We start from the raw sequence: 21,904 nt of genomic DNA on the forward strand, positions 1-21,904 counted from the left end.
AAGCCATTCGTGTGAGTGATCATTGCAGCCCAGCTGTTCCCCACACAGCACACCCGGCTGGTAAACAGAGCAAAGGTCTGTGCACAGCTGCAGGCTGATGTCACTGTCTGGGGCTGGGCCTGCCGCTTTGCACAATCGGAATAATAGCAGAGAACCACCCTCTCCCCCATCTGACCCATTTTCTCCCTTTCTCTTTCCCACTCCCTCCCGTCTATCCTCTGTTCACCTCACATAGTGGCCGATAAAACTGCATAGTAGCTGAGCGGCTTTTTTTTTTTGTAAACACAGGAAGCAGCCTTGTCCGGTGGCTAATGGGAAAGGATTTCCATGTATCCTATTTTATTTTAAAGGCTGATATACCATAGTTCTATATTCAAAATTTAATTATAATAGATGGGTTAAAATCGAGTAGGTGTGACATACTGTTAATTCCACTTAGAAGCTCTTCCTAGCCCAAAACATGAAGACAGTGTCTTTTAGTTTATTTCTAAGTCACTAGGTTCACTTAGATGTTTCTTTGTTTTTTTTCCAATGGCGAACAGTTTTTATTTTTTTAATGTTTATTTTAGAGTTATGGGGCACATGTGAGGATTTGCTACATAGGCAAATTGTGTGCAGATGAGGTTTGGCCTTCTAGCGAGCCCTGTCTCCCCTGATAGTGGACATGGTACCCAATGGGTGTACCTCTTATCCCTCTCCATCCTTCCTTCAGCAACGCCCAACATTTGTTGTTTCTGCCTTTGTGCTTGTATGCCCAATATTTAGGGCCCACTTATGAGTGAGAACATGCTGTATTCAGTTTTTTGTTTTTGTGATAGTCCACTTAGCATTATGGTCTCCAGCTGCATCCATATTGCTGCGAAGGGCATGACTTTGTTCTTTATGGCTGCATGGTATTCCATCATGTGTATGTACCTCATTTCCTTTATCCAGTCCACTATGGATGAGTATCTGGGTTGTTTCCATGTCGTTGCTATTGTGAAGTGTGCTGCAATAAACATATGCATGCAGGTCCTTTTTGGTAGAGCAGTTTACAAGGGGGGACCCCCCCCCAAAAAAACCCCAGAACTATTTTTTGGAGGTGAGCCCCTTATAGTACACTCAGAATTTGTTCCTCCAGATCAAACAACCAAAGTTTTTATGTGCAAGTTTTGAGACGGTTGCATCACAGATTTTGCTGGAGAAACTTCCCAAGTTGTGACAAACAGGTGACTGGTTCTTCCACCATGACAATGCACCTGCCTACACCACGCTGAGTGTTCAGCAGTTTTTGACCAACAACAGCATGCCCCACTTTTCCTATTTACCCGATCTCACCCTGAGCAACATTTTTTTGTTCGTTTGCTTGTTTCCCTAGATGAAAAAGTCCTAGGGGAAACATTTTGCCCATGTGGTAACAAATAGCAAAAGCACTACAAGGCATCAAAACTGACAAGTTCAAAAACTGTTTTGAGCAGTAGAAAAAGCATCTTGATAGGTGTATTGCATCAAATGGAGAGTACTTTGATGGTGACTGAAGTTTAAACTATAAGAATAAATAATACATTTTTAATAAATAAATTTCAGTTTTTAGGGGTTCATCCCTCATATGTTCCTCTGGGTACATTCCAAGAAGTGAGATTGCTGGGTTGTATGGGAGCTCAATTTTTAGTTCTTTGTGAAAATGCCACACTGCTTTCCACAAAGGTTGAACTAGCTCATGTTTCCACCAACAGGGTAGAAGCATTCTCTTTTCTCGGCTGCCTCGCCAGTGCCTGTTGCTTTTGTTTTGTTTTGTTTTTTGACTTTTTAATGATAGCCATCCTGACCAGTGTAAGGTGGTATCTCATTGTACTTTTAATTTGCATTTTTCTGATGATTAGTGAAGATGAGCATTTTAAAATATATTTCTTGACTGCTTGAATGTCTGTCTTTGAGAAGTTCTTGTCCTTTGCCTACTTTTTAATGGGGCTATTAGTATTTTTCCTGTCAATTTGAGTTTCTTATGAATTCTGGATATCGGGCTTTTGTCAGATGCTGTGATTCTATACCCAGAAAATCCTAGAGTCTGTCAAAAACTTCCTCATGCTGTTAGACGACTTCAGTAAAGTCTCAGGATACAAAATCAATGTACCAAAAACAAAACAAAACAAAAACCAGTTACATGTCTATATGCCAAGAACGAGCAAACTGAGAACCAAATAAAAAATGAAATCCTACTTACAGTAGCCACACACACAAATACCTCAACATCATATAACCAAAGAGATGAAAGACCTGTACGGTGAGAACTACCAAACACTGTGCAAAAAAACTGAAGAATGATACAAATAAACAAATGAAAGAACATCCTGTGCTCATGGATTGGAAGAATTCAATATCCTCAAGATGTCCATTCTACCCAAGGCAATCTACAGATTCAACATAATTCCCAGCATCATTTTTCACAGACCTAGAAAAGACAATACAGAAATTCATATGGAAGCAAAAAAGAGCCTGAACAGCTAAAGCAGTCCTCAACAAAAAGAACAAAGCTGGAGGGACCACATTTCCACATTTAAAACTTTATTACAAGGCTATAGTAATCAAGACAACAACATGGTACTGGTACAAAAACAGACACATAGATCAGTGGAACACAACAGAGAACCTAGAAATAAAACCACAGATCTACAAAAACTCATCAAAAACAAACGTTGGGGAAAAGAAACCATAGTTAGCTGGGAAAACTGGCTAGACACACGCAAAAGAATGAAACTTCTATTTATCACCATATACAAAAATTGACTCACAATGGATCAATAACTTAAATGTGAAACTTCAAATTATAAGAGTCTTAAAAAAAATTAGGGAACACTCTCCTGGACAATTCATGGCCATGTTCTCAAAAACAAATGTAAAAAAATCTAAAATTGATGGGTGGTAACTTACTAAGCTAAAAAAGTTGTTACAGGCTGGGCTCGGTGGCTCAACCTGTAATCCCAGCACTTTGGGAGGCAGAGGTGAATGGATTGCCTGAGCTCACAGGTTCGAGACCAGTCCAGGCAACTTGGTGAGACCTTGTCTCTACAATAAATTTTTTAAAAATTAGCTGGGCATGGTAGCGCCTGTAGTTCCAGCTACTTGGAAGGCTGAGGCAGAAGGGTTGCCAGAGTCCAGCAGGTCAATGTCTGGCTGACCTTGAGCATGCCACTGCACTCCTTCCTGGGCAACAGAGTGAGACTCCAACTCAAAAAATAAAAAAAAAAGTTTTTACACGGCAAAAGAAATCTTCAAGAGAGTAAAGAGACAACCCATAGAATGGGAATATATATATATATATTTGCAAACCATGCATCCACTTAGATGTTTTTATCTCTGATATGAGTTTCCAGATGGACTTGGATCATGTTCTTGCTTTTTAAAAAGCTTTGCTGATATCTAAAATTCCAAGGGAATTAGGTGAAAAGGCTATGTAAAATCAAAATTTCTCTGACTGGAAAGCTATTTGATGCCTTCATGGATTGCTTGCAAAGTATTTTTATTGTTGTTGCCCACTTTCATATTAACTTCTGATCTGAGATTCACATAAGGAAACTTCAGAGAACGCTTGTGGCCCCGTCACTTTATTTGTGTAGATTGGAAAAGTAGTTTGCAGAAGCTAATGTTGTATTTACTCATCTGACTTACATTTGACTACTTGAACTTTTTTTTCTCCTATGGTAAATAGTGTAACAAAGGAAAAATGTGAAGAGGGTAGTCTTTAGCAATCAAGAAAGTCATTATCTTTTACTGAATTCTTTTAAATGAAAAGAACCTCAATATGTAATCCCAAAGAACTGAGTTATTAGTGATATTCTATGTACTGTCCCCCATAATTTGGTTCACATCTATCTTTTTGGATCTTATTTCCAATTTTTCTGTGAGAATTTTAGTCCCCAAATCACACTGTGCAGTCTCCTACTATTTCTCATGCTGGGACACAGTTTTCACCCTTGATACCAGAGTTTTATTTGTATCACATGGATCAATTAAAAAACTTGGCCAAATCGAAACCGCAATGATATAGCACCTCACACTCATTAGAATGGGTATTATACAAGTATTTGGAAACAATAAAATAGGTTTTGGTGAGGCTATGGAGAAATTGGGACCCTTATGTTCTGCTGGTGGGAATGTAAAATGGTGCAGTATAATGATGCTTCAAATAACAAATAATGGAATCAGCATGGTCTAGCCATTCCACTTCTGGGTATATACACAAAGGAATTGAAAAAAGCAAGGACTTAAGTATATATTTGTACACCCATGTTCATAGCAGCATTATTTACAATACCCAAAAGGGGGAGGCAGCCCAATTTCTCCAACAGGTGAGTAAATAAACAGAATGTGGTGTATACATACAATGGAATGTTATTCAGCCTAAAAAAGGAAGGAAAATCTGACATATGCTGCAGCATGGATGAACATTATAGACATTAAGGACATTATGCTAAATGGAATAAGCCGTCACAAAAGGACAAGTACTACAGGAATCCACATATCTGAGGTATCTAGAGTAGTCAGATTCATATAGAAAGTAAAGTGGTGCCTGCCAGGGACTTGGAAGGGGAGGGAATGAATAGTTACTGTTTAATTGGTATAGAATTTCAGTTTAGGGAGAAAGTTCTGGAGATGGATTGGTGATAGCTATATGGCAATGTGGATGTACTTAATGCTACTGAATGCTACTGAATGTGAATGTTTAATGCTACTGAATTGTACGCTTAATAATTGAAGTGGCTAATTTTATATCTATTTCATTACAGTTTTTTTCAAAAAATTATTTTAAAAATCTGACCAAACCTTCTGGTCCACTCTGACTGGATGTAAACTACCCTGAGTGTCACTCCCTGGGCCTCTAGGTCTGCTCGGTACTGCCTCTTTTTATATGTCTGTCTCATCTTCGCCATTTAATGATGACTTCCCAGGAGAGGACCTCATGCAACTTGCCAGTTCCTGGTCCAAGAAGCAACTTGGAGGGAAGGAAGGGGCACAGGCTTTTGGTGCAGACAGAATCAGAATTCAACTGCTCACCAAAATTCAGTCTTCTACCACTTACTTATTAGCTCTATGCCTCAGAGCAGATTGTGTACCCTTTCTGTGTGTTGGTTTTTCCTTGTTTATACATTTAGGAATGATATTCTCACAGGACCTCTGTGAGAGTTAGACAAGATACACACATGGAGCCCTATCCTTTGCTAGGCACTGAGTAGTGGATTTTGAGTTTGGAATTTTTAAAAAATGTTAGTTCCTTTCCCCTTCAATAAATTTTTTAAATTTATTTTTTTAAGTATTCTCTTTATCAAACACAATTCTTGCCACTAGTTCATTATGGCCTCTTTTATCTCTGAAAGAATATTGATTTGGGGCAAGCGACTTTGGTATTTCTGCCATCACCTGGTATACTCCTAAGGAAACAAGTCCATGCCGGTGTCGACTTGTCCCAGGAATCTGCTGTTTCATATTCCTTAATAACTATTGGTCTAAACAGTCCTTTTCTCTGCCCTAAAATAACATTTTCAATTTCACAACTCCTGAAATACGTATTCCTTACCAAAAGAGTGGTAAGGATTAAATTAACAGACTTGCCAGTAGCCATGCCCTCTCCTGACAATGACGGTTTCCCTATATTTATGCATGGGTGAAAAATGCTTGGAAACTTCCAAAGTCAAGCTTCCTGAGAGATTCAAGATCTTCCGAATTTTATTATAGCATGTGTACATGGGCCAGGTGCAGTGGCTTAAGTCTGTAATCCCATCTCTTTGGGAAGCCGAGGTGAGAGGATTGCCTGAGCAACATGGTGAGACCTTATCTCTACAATAAATCAAGAAATTAGCTGGGCGTGGTGGCGCATGCCTGCAGTTCAGGCTACTTGGAAGGCTGCAACGGAAGGATCGCCGAAGCCCAGCAGGTCGATGCTGAGGTGGCCGTGAGCATGCCACGGCCCTCCAGCCTGGGCGACGAAGTGAGACTCCAACTCAAACAACAACAATAATAAAACCAATAGCATGTGTACATGTGTCTCTGTGCATGTTCTGCCATGGACTATATTGTTAGCCATTCTGATCTGGTAGGGGTGAGAAAGAGGTAGGATGCTCTGATTTTAAACTGGCTTGTCAAGTTACTTTACCCTATTAAAATGTTAACCTTTCAATATATTCATATTACATATGGCACTTTTGAAATTTTTTTTTCTAAAATTTGTATGCTTTAGTGATTTGTGTTTAGGCTAATTTTTTTTATTGGGTAGTTTTGAAACAACAAATAGAAATCGGCTAAAATTAAGTACAAGTTTAAAGTCTACTTGTTTCTGTGTCTCAGCTTCTCCCATACTGGTTGACTAGGAGTGGAATAACTTGTGCTTAGAAATGTCTTGGCCAATCAGAGACTCCTCCCTTTATGGCCACTGCACTGATTGGTCACCATGCAAAAGGGTCATCTTCACTTGGGTGCCTGGCTCCTTGCAAGTTCTTCTCTTACTGCTTGCCAATCCATTTTCTGAGTGTTTTTTGCTGTTGTTTTGCTGCCAGAGATCATCTCATTTCTTTGTACCGTTCATTCCCATACTCTTATGCTGGAAGATCTGGTCACCAGAGAACTCCAAGATTTTATTGTGTTTATGTTTGGCGTCATCACAGCTGTGCATGGACTGTCATGAATTTAGGACATTTGGCAAATGAAATGGCATCTCCCTATTTCATCTCTTTTCAGTCACTGCTTCAGCCACCTGCGAGAAATTAGAAAAAGCCAGGAATGAGTTACAAACAGCATATGAAGGATTTGTCCAGCAGCACCAGGCTGAAAAAACAGAGCGAGAGAATCGGCTAAAGGAATTTTACACCAGGGAGTATGAAAAGCTTCAGAACACTTACATCGAAGAGGCAGAGAAGTACAAAGTGCAACTGCAGGAGCAGGTCTGTGCTTGCGGAACTGGGGCGTGTTCTTGGCCTCACCTGTTGACTTGAATTCTGATTGCCCTTCACGTCCTTTGATGAGTTTCTCTCTGTTTTTTAGTTCAATGGGTGAAAAAGACTTTTCTTTAATTGAATTTTTTCTTATGATCAAAACAATGTACATGTTGAGTGAAAGAAGGAAAGAAAAAAGGAAGAGATTAAAAATAAAAACAACCCTTTATGATATACTGCCTAACCATTGGTTTGCATCATTTTTCTTTTTTTTTTTTTTTTAATGGCATGTCAGAAGTCTCTTTTAAATTTCCTGGCTTCTTTTTTTTTGAGTTGGAGTCTCACTCCATCGCTCAGGCTGGAGTGCAGTGGCATACTCATGGCCACCCCAGCATCGACCTGCTGGGCTCCAGCAATCCTTCCACCTCAGCCTTCCAAATAACAGAACTACAGTGCACACTACCACACCTGGCTAATTTTTTATTTATTGTAGAGACAAGGTCTCGCCAAGTTGCCCCGGTTGGTCTCGAACCCACAGGCTCAGGCAATCCTCTTGCCTCAACCTCTCCAAGTGCTGGGATTACAGGCTGAGCCACCAAGCTCAACCCTGGCTCCCTATTAAACCAAGTTTTTCATTTGGCAAATATTCACAGAGTGCCTACTCTCAGCTAGGTATTTGCTAGTGACTGAGGATACAGCTAGTAGTCAACATGACAGGCACGGAGCATATTTGGCACTGTCACCACGAGATATATCCTCATTCCTTGGGACGGACTCAGACATTTCCATAGGCGGCCCCTGGAGAGCTTCTGTGTCTTGTGATCCTGGGGAAGATAGAGTGGAGAGTTGGGAGTGGGAAGTTCAAGTGGAGTTGTTTCTTATGTGTTTTGTACAATCTGTTAGCCCTTAAGCTGCGAGCTCATACATAAAGTCTTCTAATGTTGCTGCTGCTCATTCAACTTAAGACTTTCAGTTTTACTGTCAAACTGTGGTTTTGTTTGTTTCTTATAGTTTGACAACTTAAATGCTGCCCACGAAACCTCTAAGTTGGAAATTGAAGCTACCCACTCGGAGAAAGTAGAATTGCTAAAGAAGGCATATGAAGCCTCCCTTTCAGGCAAGGATGCTTTATTCTCTGTAAACAGAATGAAATCTAATGGAACAGCATGATATGTTTACGGACGGAAATGATTCATAACTTTCCTCTTCAGAGAATGCCCTGTGGTATTTAGTCTGGAGCATGCTTAGTTTTTTCTGTCTTTTGCATCATTCATTGTTAGCAGATGCCCTTTCCCCTACGGATGCAAAAAAATAACTGTTATAAATGCCAGCCCGTTAGTAAATAGGGTGGACTTTTCACGATTTCAGAGGCCTTTTTGGTGATGGTAGGTGTCAGTGTAGGTTCCTGGGATGTCGAAAGTGTCATTTTCTATCCTGGCCACAGTAAAGGAGCCATGCTAAGCGCTCTTGTACACAACACTGCTGTGAGGTGTAGATGGCACTTACGGAATGAAGAAAGAGTCTTTTGTATTATTTCATCTATTATCATTGGAAGGAGAAGAAGGAGAAGAATAATACTTAGCCATCGCTTTTAGAGCAGAGTCCTCAGTATAGCTGAAGTCTCTCTACCAAGCTAATTGCATCCCACAGAGCAGCAGGTGCATGTGTGCTGAGGACTTGCTGTGTGACCTTTAACAAGGACTTTCTCATCAGAAAAACAGAGTTGGGTGAAGTCAGAGATAACAATATGTAAAAGTGACTGACTCAAGGGAGACATTTAGTAAACATTGTTTTTCTTCCTTCCTGTTAGAAATGAGTTTAATTTTAGGCTTCTGTCTGAGTCATGAAGAACACACTGAAAGGTGCCCAGGAGCTCCTCCTGGCCAGGCATTTGAAGACCAGTGTTGTGAGATCCTGCCCTTAGATGGACACTCAGAGTTTCCCAAAGTCACTTGGCTTCTGTGGGCCGCAGCGTTCTTGGTCATAAAATGGGACTGTCTGCCCTGCCCACCTCTCAGGACTATTTTGAGAACAGATGGCTTAATATACATAAAAGTATTATATAGATGTAAAGTAGCATAATTTTACTGCTTCATAATCAACTCCTACCTCAATATGCTTTAACCGTTGAGGTATACAGTGATCCCATAGAATGCTATGCCTCAAAAAATATCCCTTCTTTCCAGAAATTAAGAAAAGCCATGAAATGGAAAAGAAGTCACTTGAAGATTTACTTTCTGAGAAACAGGAATCACTAGAGGTGGGTGAATCTCAAAACCCCTCTCTTCACAAAAATAATCACCATTCTTGATGATTATGTGATTTGATATGTTTCTGTGTACATTTGCTATGTTTCTGATGTCTCCTTGGTAACTTATGCTCCACATTTCATTGTTTGTGTTTTAGAAACAAATCAATGATCTGAAGAACGAAAATGATGCTTTAAATGAAAAGCTGAAATTAGAAGAGCAAAAAAGAATAGCAAGAGAGAAAGCAAATTTGGTAAGTTGGGTGTGCTGCTTTATCACAACTGAATTTTTCTTCGATAAGTTGCCTTTGAGAATCAGTTAAGTGTTCAGCAGTCAAATAAATAGTACCGATTTAAATCCTTTTCATGTCTTGCAATGTGCTTTTAAACAGTATGAAACAGCTTTTTTGTTTGCTGGTGTCTTTTTTTTTTTGACATCCTGAAAACTAGCATACAGATAAAGTCCAATACATTTCCAGTGACCTAAGCTAATACCCTACAGGAAAACAAGAAAACTATTGATTAGGATCAGGAGTTTATGTGAAGACTTTACTTTAAAAATAATAATAATCACTGTACTAAGATATAATTTATAGACCACAAAATGGTTTTCAGTATCTTCATGAAGTTGTGCATTGGTCACCAGTATCTGATTTTGGAGCATTTTTATCATCCCCCAAAAAAACCCTATACTCATTAGCAACCATTCCTCATCCACCCCCAAACCCCCCAACACTAAGCAACCCCCAGTCTACTTTCTATCTCTATGGATTTGCTTAATCTGGAGAATTCATACAAATGGGATCATATATGATCTTTTATGACAGGCATCTTTCACTTAGTGTTTTCAGGGTTCATCCGTGTTGTAACATGCATCAGTACTTCATTCCTTTTTATGGATGAATAATATTTCATTGCATGGATAAATATCTCTTTTGAAAAGTACAAATATCTCTTATAAGCTCAACTTTTTCTCGCAACGTGTATTCTTACTTCCCTGCCCCCTCCTCTTTTTTTTTCTTTTTTGAGAAAAGGGTTTTGTTTTTTTTTTTCTGCTTCTGCCTTTAGTACCACCATTTTCATTCTATATTTTTGTGCTCTGGGACTGCAGAAGCAAAGCTTTTTCACCACTTGAAATTTGTGGCCAGTTCTCCAAGTACATATGTGGATCTCTCAGTCAGACCTTTTGATGATCATCTCATTGGGAGAACCTCAAGCCGTTAAATAAAATTAGATAAAATCATATCAATGAAAATCTCAAAGCTATTTATTCTGGAAGATTCTTAGGAAAAGTCAATGATTTCCAAATCATTACTGAGTATAAACCTTACTAATGGTTTAGAGAAGAGGTCTTAAACAGCTTCCTGGTACACAAATGAGGTCCTTCTGCCTCACCCTTTTTTGAAAAGCTAAGGAGGAAACAGATTGAGGGACGCAGTAATGTCTAATGCCTTCCCCATCTAAGCTTGCCAAGGTTGTAGAAAAAGAGCACGCCTATGAGTTGAGTCAGGGAGAAAAGGACAGGCTGCCAGAGAAATAGGAAAAAGTGCAGCGGGTACAAGGCTTATAAATACTCTAATTTAAAAATTGACAGAGTAGCCGGGCTCGGTGGCTCAGCCTATAATCCCGCGCCTTTGGGAGGCTGAGGTGAGTGGATTGCCTGAGCCCGCGGGTCTGAGACCCGCCTGGGCAGCGAGACCTCATCTCTACAATAAATCAAAAAATCAGCCGGGCATGGTAGCGCATGCCCGAAATTCCGGCTACTCGGAAAGCTGAGGCGGAAGGATCGCCCGCTGGAGCCCAGCAGGTCGAGGATGTGGTGGCCGGGAGCGGCCACTGCACTCCAGTCTGGGTGACAGAGTGATACTCCAACTCAAAAAAAATAAAAATAAAAATTGACAGAGTAAATTATGCTGTTTTCTTCTAACAAAAATGAGGCAGGATTTGCTATTTTCAGGATAAAAAAATCATATGTTCAAGCATAACAATGTTCATACAACATTTTTGAACTTTTAAAATTGATGCATAATATTTGTATATATGGGGTACATGTGATATTTTCATACATGCATAGAATGCCTACTGATCAAGTCAGGGTATTTTGGATATGCATCACCCTGAACATTTGTCATTTTTTGGTGTTAGGAATATTTCACATCTAATCTTCTAGCTATTTTTGAAATATACAATGTATTTTTGTTAACTATAGTCACCCTACTTGTGCTATCAGATACTAGAACTTATTCTTTTATCTGTGTACCCATCAACCAGTCTCTCTTCATCTCCCCCACCCACACATTCCTGTTCCATCCTCTGGTAACTGTCAAAAGAGCCTGGAGGTGGAGATCTAAGTGTCAGCCCCTACCCTGACTCTTCCTGGCTCTTGAACCTTCCAGGGTAGGACAAGTGCTTTCCTGATCTTTCCTGCACAGGTTGTTAGAGCCATGGAACACGTTTCTTCCTTCTGTGAAGTAAGGGGTTTGGATTAAATAATCTCCAAAGGCCTCTTCCCTGATTCTCCCTAAGGATTGGCCACTGCCCCAGGGGATAGTCCTGATAATCTATACTGAATCTTATCCAATAAATTTTTTCACTAAACGACTGATCAGTAGATCGTATGTTAATTTGTATCATAAATTTTAGATGGTTCAGTTGAATTTCCATTAAGCAAGAAGTGAGGCATGTGGAGGGAGGGATAGGAGATCCACACTGATGGTATGTTCCCAGAGGACGCTCCCCTCGCGTAGTGTTTACTTTGGAGAGAATTTTAGTAAGGTACATACTCTATGCCATATAGGTGTCAGAGTGTCATAATAAAAAATAATGTCATGGATGCCCAGAAGTATGGCCCAGCCAGCATAGTCCCATCATAAGAAAACAATCAAAGAAAGAAAACAGTCGGAAGACTTGGGACATTATTGTTATTTCTATTGTTTTCCAGAGAGCTCTGTAAAGGTATTGCCTTTTTAGTCCTGATCAGCTACTTTGGTTAGAGATAATTCTTGTTCCCTTTCTCCCTGCAAACAGCAATAAAAGACGGCAGCCAGAGTTCTGCTTTGTATTGTAAGCAATGCTTTTTCACTTGTTTTCAATAGCATATTTCATGAAACCGTTATTTTTCTATATTGGGTTACTGATAAATGAGTGGAATATTTGTTTTTAATATTATGACCAAAGTCTTTGAGAAATGATTTTAACTCTTCTTTTTCACTTTTCTTTGAAACTGCTGAAAGAAGATGGGAGTTGTTTGCTACTTGTTTGTCTAATGTCTAAATCTAATCAAAGATTCTTTATATTAAGAATTTGGACTATGAGACTGTGTGAAGTAAGTCAGAGTGATATCTTGCTGTGTCCTTTCCAGAAAAATCCTCAGATCATGTACTTGGAGCAAGAATTAGAAAGCCTGAAAGCTGTGTTAGAGATCAAGAATGAGAAATTGCATCAGCAAGACATCAAGTTAATGAAAATGGAGAAACTGGTATGGCTCCATCAGAATAGCAGAATGAGTGTCTTACCAAATCTGTGAAATAGGAATTGCACTCTGAATTTAGAAATATGGAGTTAGGTTAACTGTTATTAAGCACTATTTGGAAATCATACAAAAGATAAAGGTTACATTTTTCTTTCCAAGTTTGCTGAAAGCTATTTGCTGTTGCCTTCTAGAACTTGTTTTTTCCCCCCAAGGAACATGAAAAAGCAGCATTCAGTTCTTGAAAAAACTATAACAAGAAAATCAGGCTCACATTTCAATGGAATGAATTTTCACCTGCATAAGAAAAAAATTTAAATATCAGTGATGTAAAATCAGTACTTTAATATACCACCAACTGTCCAAAACAGTTGAATATGTAAATTAATTCCACTGGAGTAATGCTGTTTATCTAAATTCTTCACCTTCTTGTGAATTAGCATGTGATAAAAAAATTATGCTTTCGTAAGATTAACCCAGTTAGACAAATAGCAAGCATTGTGAACAGTATGAATAAAATTTAGTTTGCAGCCCCTAGGACAGAGAATGATGTTCGTGTGTGACAAGTCTACCCAGAAGTTTGTGTGGCATATCCAGTGTCGGTGTCAGTCTTGGCCCAGCCCTGAAACACAGCTGCTGCCAGCCAGGATTCTAATAGAGTTGGCAGAGCTTAGCAAGGCAGCTTAAATGATCCGAGCCATCGGTGTCCTTCACTCTTGACCATGCCAGCTGCCTAGTGCTGCTTGCTGCTGCTTCTTTCCCCAGTGATAAGTGACTCATGGTTGAACAAGTGCTTCATTCAAACCCAAACCAGTCCTGGACAGTAGGGAGCATGGAAGTCACTCTGTTTGGTTTTTTGTGCATTTGTTTTGGTTTGGCTTGGTTTGGTTTGATTTTCTTCTAGAGGCTATTACCTCTGTTGAGGGAGGTAATGGCTAAGCCCCTACTTGGACATATGGGCACTTTGAATTATGAGGATGTTTTGTTATTTTAAAGGAAAGGAAAGGAATTCGTGGTTGTCAATGGGCTCAATCTAGTATACAAGGAGGGACCACCCAAAAAACACATTTTTGGAGGGTGGGCCCATTGTAGTACAGGCTTCGCCTGCTAAGCAAGTTTCTGAGAACCCATCGACATCATTGTGCCAGCTAGCATTGTTGTGAGAGACTGTGTTTGCCTTTGGTGAATTTTTTTTTTTTTTGAGATTCTTTCAGCATGTCTGCTAATTTCATGACAGATGATTTACGACTGCACCTGCCCACACCACACTGAAAGTTCAGAAGTTTTGGACCAAAAACAGCATGACCCCCGTGCCCAACCCTCCCTGTTCACCCCATCTCACCCTGAGCGACTTTTTTTGGTTTGTTTCTCTGAATGAAAAAAGTCCTCAAAGGGAAACATTTTGCCGATGTGGAAGAGGTGAAACAAAAACCAAAAAAGGCAGAAGCACTACAAGGAATCAGAACTGATGAGTTCAAAAACTGTCTTGAGCCAGTAGAAAAAGCATCTCAGTAGGTGTATTACATCAAACAGAGAGCACTTTGAAGGTGACTGAAGTTTAAACATGGAAGAATAAATACACAGTTTTTAAAATAAATAAACTCCATTATTTTGGGGTCTCCCCTCATACATACCAGTTCCCACCAGAGGTCAGCCTGCTATACTGACTCCGGTAACTCCATCTGGCAGTCAGGGATGACTCAGATGATCCTGATAATAATTAGTGGCTCCATAAGCCATTCATCAAACCTTGTCAGAAAATCACATGAAGCAAAACAAACTCTGCTGTAAAAGCACCAACACATCTTAATTTTTATTGACCTATAATATTTCTGTTTCTTGCCAGGCCCAAGAGGTATCCTAATAATATCCATCAGCTTTGCACTATTATATGGGGGAGCCCTACTTATTTGTAAAGTGCAGGCCTTTGAAGAAATTAAGCTACTTAGAGACACTTAGAAACACAAGGAGGTTTTCTAAGTAAGAAACTTTTGTATGAAAGCTAACTCTGCCAGTAATGAACTCTGTGATATTATCAGCTCTGGTTTCCTCTTCTATAAAATGAAGGACTGGATGAAATAATATTTAAAAGCTAATCACTGTCTAGTCTCTAATTCCAGGTTTTTCCGCTTCGTGTTATCTTGAATTCCTTTATACGTACAGACATTTCAAGGTTCCCTTTTACTTATATTCCAGACTTGTTTTCTGGAAAGCTCTTTTACTGCAATGGCTTGCTCTGGGCATATTCTGGATACCAGGATGTCTTAAGAACAACAGGGCTCCAAACTAAGCACCATAATCATAGTAAATTAGTCATATGCTACAAGGATAAGAACTGCGAATTAATTCTGACAGAGCTGCAATGTTGCCTCTTAAGCAAGTAATAAAACCCTACCTTTAGAAAGTGAGCTGCATGTAATCAGCTCTTCATCATGTTAAGTGATTAAATGTCTTCAGGGATCTTATCCTTTAATCTCTCAACTAATCAATTTGTTTTCCTTGAAAATGTAGCCTGGGCAAGTAGGCAGGAGAACAAACATATTTTCTGTTGAGCTGAGGAGGGAGGATTTCTGTAGTGTTACTTCCTTCATTTGATGCTCTACAGAGCTTTGCTGAATTGCTGCTTTGTGTGGTCACTCGTGTCGCTCTGTTTAAGGTCATGTTAAACATTGCCAAGAGCTACAAACTGTTGGCCTATGAGTTTTCATCAAATGTGGGAGTCTGCCATAAGAAGCTGTAATCGTTTTGATAACAGCAAGCTGTCCTGACACAGTGTTTGTTTCACCTTGAAATGGAAAAAGGCACAGCACCCAGGGGTTCCCAGGGTAGGGCACTGCTTCTCAGCAGAGATTCTAAAACAACAGGACCTGGACAAAACGGTTACCTTCTGAGTGTGTCCATTTTTAAACAACCTGGCATACATTTTTTTTTTTTAAATCGAGATATGCTCTATTTTGCTCCATTAGATTCTTCTTGCAGTGTGTTAGCATGTAAATATTGTGACATATGGTTACATTTTCCTTCATCAAAACTCCCCAAAATGTGCTTGTGTCATGGTGTGCCTTTAGAAATGAGGTGGCTTATTTATTTTATTACTCTATAAGTGTTGGAATTCTTGTTTACGCCAAGGTGGACAACAACACAACATTGGTTGACAAGTTGAAGCGATTCCAGCAGGAGAACGAGGAATTAAAAGCTCGGATGGACAAGCACATGGCCATTTCAAGGTAAAAATAAAGTGGTTCTGTTTTTCCCAAGCCCCTCCTTTCCTTAAACATCTAGTGTCACTTTCGGGCCACTTTCCACCCATGCACCTGTGGAAATACAATTGAAGCAGATGGTTCAAGGGTGTTAATTCTTTCTGGAAAATACGTTTGTAGCAGTTCAGGCTTTTACCAAAGTGTCCTGGACCGAGCACTGAGACCTAAGCGGGCAAACCTTCTGCCAGAGTCTGTGGCCAACTCTGGGAATGCTTTCAGAGAGACATCTACCCAAAACCAAATAGAAAACAGCCCTGAGCATAAGATAGTCATAAATCATGCAGAATACTTGCAGAAATGTCACAGCCTACTATGAAAAATTGCCTTTTTTTTTTTTTTTGCTCAAACTCATACTTCTAGTGTTTGGGTTTCTCAGCCAAATACCTGTGACCTTGTGTATGATTGTTTTATCCCAAAAGGATAATTTGGGGCTTTCAAATGTGAAATGGTAGGAAAGTTTTTTTCAAATTATTTTTTAATATAGATCCACATGACTTCTGACTCTTTTTTGTTTGTTTGTTTTTAAGGCAACTTTCTACCGAGCAGGCTGTTTTGCAGGAGTCGCTGGAGAAGGAGTCAAAAGTCAACAAGCGACTCTCCATGGAGAATGAAGAGCTTCTGTGGAAGCTGCACAATGGGGACCTGTGTAGCCCCAAGAGATCCCCCACCTCCTCGGCCATCCCTTTCCAGTCACCAAGGAATTCTGGCTCCTTTCCCAGCCCCAGCGTTTCACCCAGATGACGCTTCCTGAAAGCTGAGAGACTTGTCTGAAAGCATTTCGATACAGGTCTGCAGGACTGACCCTAACCGTGACCATGGGAGCAAGAGCTATGCTAGTGTGTGTGTAATCACCGTAGGATAACTGGAGAGTTACCACCATGAGAATTGGCTACTTCTGAGACTGGAACTCTGGAAGAAAGACCTTTACCTCCGTTCAAAAGACTCCTCCAAAACAGGTTTCGGAATAGACACAGACATTGTTGCACAGAGCACTTAAAAGAACGAGAGAATCTTGTTCGTTGCCTTTTTTCACCTAAGCATAAGGGGCAAAACTCTCAGGGGCCTATTAAGATAAAGATTTATAACCTTTATAATGTTCTTCACCACAGACACCTTCTTGTGAGTTTTATTTTGGTCTGACTGTAGGGGGGAAGTGTGAATGAAATGGATGTGACAGAGTGTCATGTGTCTGGTGCAGCCGCCTTTGCTGTGTATTAAAAGTCAAAAGCTGAATATATCTAAATATGTACTACTCAAATAATCCATGTACACATTTCAGCAAAAGCCATAGAAGAAAAAGCAATAGTTGCTTGAGTTGTGATTATTGACTACCAGCTTCACTCAGCCCTGTGACATGGCGGGAAGAGGGTATTCCAGGAAAAGCTTTGACTCATTGATGTGTATACATTCTCTGTATCTTTTGGGGTAATTTGTTGGCAATTTTTCAACGTGTAGCCATGTCATTTGAAACTAGCTAGATTTTTCTGCAGATTTTTTTACATCCCACGTGAGCTTAACACTATTCTAGGTTTTCTCAGGCTATAAGTAAATGTAGAACCCTAATTTTTCTACAAAAAAGAAACCTGTATAAAGAAAAAGGGCAGAACCAATGGATTGTTCTGCCTTATTTTTACCTTGATCTAAGCTATCCTTACAGATTTAAACTGTTGTCTTCCCTCCCGTTATCCTCATTCCCCTATTCCTTTTGCCACCACCCAGAGCCACAAAAGCAAACCTTCTACCTCCTACCTGCTTTTCTCTAGGACAAGGATAAAGGAATATGCTTTTCCAGAGCCAGCTCATCTTCAAGGTGCTGAAACCACTTTCCAAATAGATTAAGGCCTGGATCTAATACTACAAATTTTGGAAAAGCTGAGAATAAAGAATGAGAAAGAGGAAGTCATTAACTAGTGGAAGAAAGAAAGATAGATAGGGTTCAGTGTTTAGAAGCACCATGATTAAACCGGTGATGCAGTATTTAATAGACGAGAACAGTCTAGGAAGATCATGTTGATTTTTCAGGTACCCTTTAAGGGACCCTTCTGTCTTTGGGAAGATAGAATGGCCAGCTGACCAGTGGAAAATGTGGCTTGTACCACTCATCTCAAAGTTACATTTCGGTTTCTTTCTAGCACTTTTCACCTAATACCTTCTCCAATTCTAAGACTTTGGAAAAGGTGGAAGAACTGTGGCTCTTCTTCCTCTCCCTGCATGTCACATTGTGATGTCAGTATTTACTAATCTGCATTCAGTGGCTGTATAAATAACTCCTGTAGTAAAATTCAGGATACTAGAGGTGGCTATTTGAGTCATGTACATGTACACTACATAGCAAATTGATACTCATGATGCATGTTTTTTTAATTAGTGATTGTGTCTAAAGTCTTTAATTTCCAATAGTTAATCATAGATGTAACCTTCCATGTTTGCTTCTGACAAATGGAAACAGGTTCACTGCCACTTCTTGGACTATCTCTGCTCATGCTTCCAAGTTGTTCTCAATGACATTAGCCAAAGCTGGGTTTGCCATTCATTCCCTATGTGTGGTAAATCTTGTGCTGTTCCCTGCTGTCCTCCATACTGTGTGACTGGGAAATAAATCTTACAACAGTTAATATAAAATGTCTTCAGAGGATGGGAGAGGACAGGAGAGAAGATAGGAAACAAAAATAGAGAACTCAAGATTTTCTTCAAACCAAATGTCTCATGTAGGATGCAAAATGTTGGCACGTCATAAAAATGTGGATGTGTAAACAATTGTAGTTGTGCTCAGTTTGTAGTGATGGAAAGTGTATTTTACTTTGATCAAATAAATAATGCTGGAATATTCAATATAATTGCAACCTCTCACATACTTCACTCTTCAAAGTGATACCAAGTTTAACAGCCCTTCTCCCAGCAGTCGGTAAGATCATGCAACCTTCTAAGCTATTTCCCAGGAATTTCCAGTACAACTACAGAATCGGTCATGGGCTGAAATTTGGCTCACAGAGCTAGAGTTAGAGCTAAGCCTTTCTAAATTCAGTGCTATGTGCATCTGAGAAATAAATTTTGGCTTGTTTTTATTCAGGTCTGCTGTATAACATAAGAGAATTGGAATATCTATGGTGTAAAAATTTTTGAAAATGATAAAAATGTCCAAACAAAGTTGAATCTTCTTTAATCTGTGTATCTATTTTATATTGAAAGCTAAACTTTTTAAAACATGTTCTAGTTTGTATTGAATAGACTAATCTAGAATTAATACTTTGGATACAGCAATTTAAAAAGCCAAGCGTGGCTGGGCTCGGTGGCTCAGCCTATAATCCTAGCACTTTGGGAGGCTGAGGCAAGTGGATTGCCTAAGCCCATGGGTTCAAGACCAGCCCAGGCAACTTGGTGAGACCTTGCCTCTACAATAAAGTAAAAAAAAAAAAAAAAAAAAATTAGCTGGGCATGGTAGCGCAAGCCTATAGCTCTGGCTACTTGGAAGGATCGCCAGAGCCCCGCAGGTGGACGCTGGGGTGGCTGTGAGTGAGCATGCCACTGCACTCCAGCCTGGGCAATGGAGAGAGACTCCAACTCAAAAACACACACAAAAAAACAAGCATACACGATTATTTAAATAACTTCATAAATTAACTCACATTAGCTTTGAGTTGCTACTAAGAAAAAGTGACATGCCTAAGCATTTGAAACTCAAGTTGCTGCCTGCAGATAAGTAGTTGAACTACATATTAGTACTAAAGTTATTATATATTGTGTTATAGGAAGGCAAATACTAGGTATTGACCCCAAGGTATTACAGCCACCAAGTCCTTCTGGATGTACTTTAAGCCAACTTAAATAACGAGCACTTGGCCTATTTTTTTTTTATAAAAACTTGCTCATTTAATAGAAGTGATTATATAAAGTCGTTTACACATATACTTTTTTTTTTTTTTTTGAGTTGGAGTTTCACTCTGTCACCCAGACTGGAGTGCAGCAGCTGCTCCCAACCAGCGCAGCCTCGACCTGCTGGGCTCCGGCGATCCTTCCGCCTCAGCCTTCCAAATAGCTGGAACTACAGGCGCGCACTACCACGCCCGGCTAATTTTTTGATTTTTATTGTAGAGATGAGGTCTCACCAAGTTGCCCAGGCGGGTCTCGAACCTGTGGGCTCAGGCAATTCACTTACCTCGGCCTCCCAAAGCACGGGATTACAGGCTGAGCCACCAAGCCCGGCCTACACATATACTTTTTTAGTATGAAAACTAGAAATACACGTATGTGGGTAAGCAATCAAAATACATGCTTTCTGTTAGAAAAGTTAGCACTTCTATGAACAGGCTGGATGGCTGCCTTTGAGTTTGGATGTCTGGGTCTGACTCAAAAGGCTGGGGCTGAGGTTTGGCACTTAACATTAGCCTCTGGCAAAGCACTAATAAAAAGCCCAAAGCTGAGTGGGTCTTCCATAAGTTCATTATTATTCCCCTTCCAAGTCAGGAAAACTCCACAGTGGTAGCTACTGTAGTCTGTCCTTGAAGATTCTGGGCCGTGCAAATGTAATATCCTGCATCGATGGTCTCAAAGTCTTCTACTGTGATGACACTCTGGGAAATCCTTGTGGTGTGTCCCAGTCCTCTGTGGATCAGTCTCCAAGTGTCTTGAATTGTCACGGGCCTTTCATCCTGTTTAATGACACCCACACTGAAGCACAGGGTCACACTGCTATAAATAGCTCCTGTTCACCCAACACCATTGAGTGTTTCTTTCAAAGTGCAAAACACAAGCTTATAAAAGACTACTTGGTATGCGGAGCTCACAGGCTACACGGTAATCCTTTTAGCTTGCATTTTTTCCAAGCAGAGTCTTGAATTTCATTATACTGTTTGGTGCTCTCTTTCTGCCGTTCTCTTCAGTTAAGTTTCTACTTAATATAAAATGTATTCTTTTTGAACTCTTAAGAAAGTAGAACTTGTACTAAGCCTAAAAACATGGCCAAATTTTTCTACTGCTTCGGTCTCCAGAGTGCCCACTTTCTCTCCTGGCTAAAGGGTTCTCATTTACAGAACTGAAAATCACAAACTCGAAGAAGCACCCACAATGTAAATCGCTAAGAGCTCCCGGTTGTTCAGATTTGAGACAGTATGATCAGGCCAATGTGCCATAGGATTCCAGTGGGAGGAAAGTTGTACCAAGGATGGGTAAGATAATGTGCTAGATGACATGACCCCCTATTTCTAGAAAGTGAGATGGCCACTTTTGAAATGTTTTATTTAGCCAGCTCTGGTGATAAGGACACAATAGTTTCTGAATCTGTTTAACAAAAATAACTTACTACTAAGCAAATACTTTTTCTGCTGATAAAATACCAATTAGCAATGTAGAAAAAAAACTCTGTTGAAATCATTAATATCCTCTAAGTGTGGCAACACCTAGAGATTATTAAAACAAATACCTAGTAGGAGGTTGCTGGAAAATACTGTTCCTCGGGGTTATTTTCCACAATCACAGCCCTTAGGCCAGAAGTATATTGGCTATTTATTAAGTCTTGGGAGGCCAAATTACTTTTGGCAACAAAGGGATTATTCCATGTTGATGGCAGAACTGTTTATTTTAGTGAGCAGAACATACACAGGGCTAAATATGCTGCAGTTGCTTTTATGGGATGTCTATTTTAAAATCACCCTAGCCTCATAGCACCTTTTTTGACAGAGTCTGTGTTTCTGTGCCCACTTGGTGAATGTCTGCTCAGAGCTCCTTGTCACAGGGCACAGCCCGGATAGAGAACACTCTGAAGGATCCCAGAAGGAGGTTGCATTAGCCTCCAATCAACCCAGAAGGCACTGAAGATTAGGGTTGGGAAATAAGGAGCAGGAGCGAGAAGATGGAGCAGTCTCCTTTCCCTTTTGTGCCGCTGTCCCTTCTTTTTTTTTGAGTTGGCGTCTCACTCTTTAGCCCAGACTGGAGTGCAGTGGCCGCTCCCGGCCACCGCAGCCTCGATCTGCTGGGCTCCGGCGATCCTGCCGCCTCAGCCTTCCAAGTAGCTGGAACTACAGGC

The 21,904-nt window shown here is 40.0% G+C and overlaps 2 protein-coding genes across 5 annotated transcripts in view; one reads left to right on the plus strand and one right to left on the minus strand.

Moving 5' to 3' along the window:
* Positions 1-18,719, plus strand: part of MTUS1 (microtubule associated scaffold protein 1) — a 114,187-nt gene extending 95,468 nt beyond the window's left edge. For all 4 annotated transcript variants that reach the window (XM_008060884.1, XM_008060885.1, XM_021713834.1 and 1 more), the window contains 7 exons: positions 6,712-6,914; positions 7,917-8,022; positions 9,092-9,165; positions 9,312-9,407; positions 12,515-12,631; positions 15,752-15,849; positions 16,410-18,719. In XM_008060884.1, coding sequence (XP_008059075.1) covers positions 6,712-6,914; positions 7,917-8,022; positions 9,092-9,165; positions 9,312-9,407; positions 12,515-12,631; positions 15,752-15,849; positions 16,410-16,623 — 908 coding nt within the window. In that variant the 3' untranslated portion in view covers positions 16,624-18,719. The remainder of the gene's footprint in view (positions 1-6,711; positions 6,915-7,916; positions 8,023-9,091; positions 9,166-9,311; positions 9,408-12,514; positions 12,632-15,751; positions 15,850-16,409) is intronic.
* Positions 18,720-20,306: 1,587 nt separating this feature from the next.
* Positions 20,307-21,904, minus strand: part of PDGFRL (platelet derived growth factor receptor like) — a 62,750-nt gene continuing 61,152 nt past the window's right edge. The window contains exon 8 of the mRNA XM_021713836.1: positions 20,307-20,531. Coding sequence (XP_021569511.1) covers positions 20,343-20,531 — 189 coding nt within the window. The 3' untranslated portion in view covers positions 20,307-20,342. The remainder of the gene's footprint in view (positions 20,532-21,904) is intronic.

Source organism: Carlito syrichta, unplaced genomic scaffold (genome assembly GCF_000164805.1).
Source record: "Carlito syrichta isolate Samal-C Ts95f unplaced genomic scaffold, Tarsius_syrichta-2.0.1 Scaffold304757, whole genome shotgun sequence".
Taxonomy (NCBI): domain Eukaryota; kingdom Metazoa; phylum Chordata; class Mammalia; order Primates; family Tarsiidae; genus Carlito; species Carlito syrichta.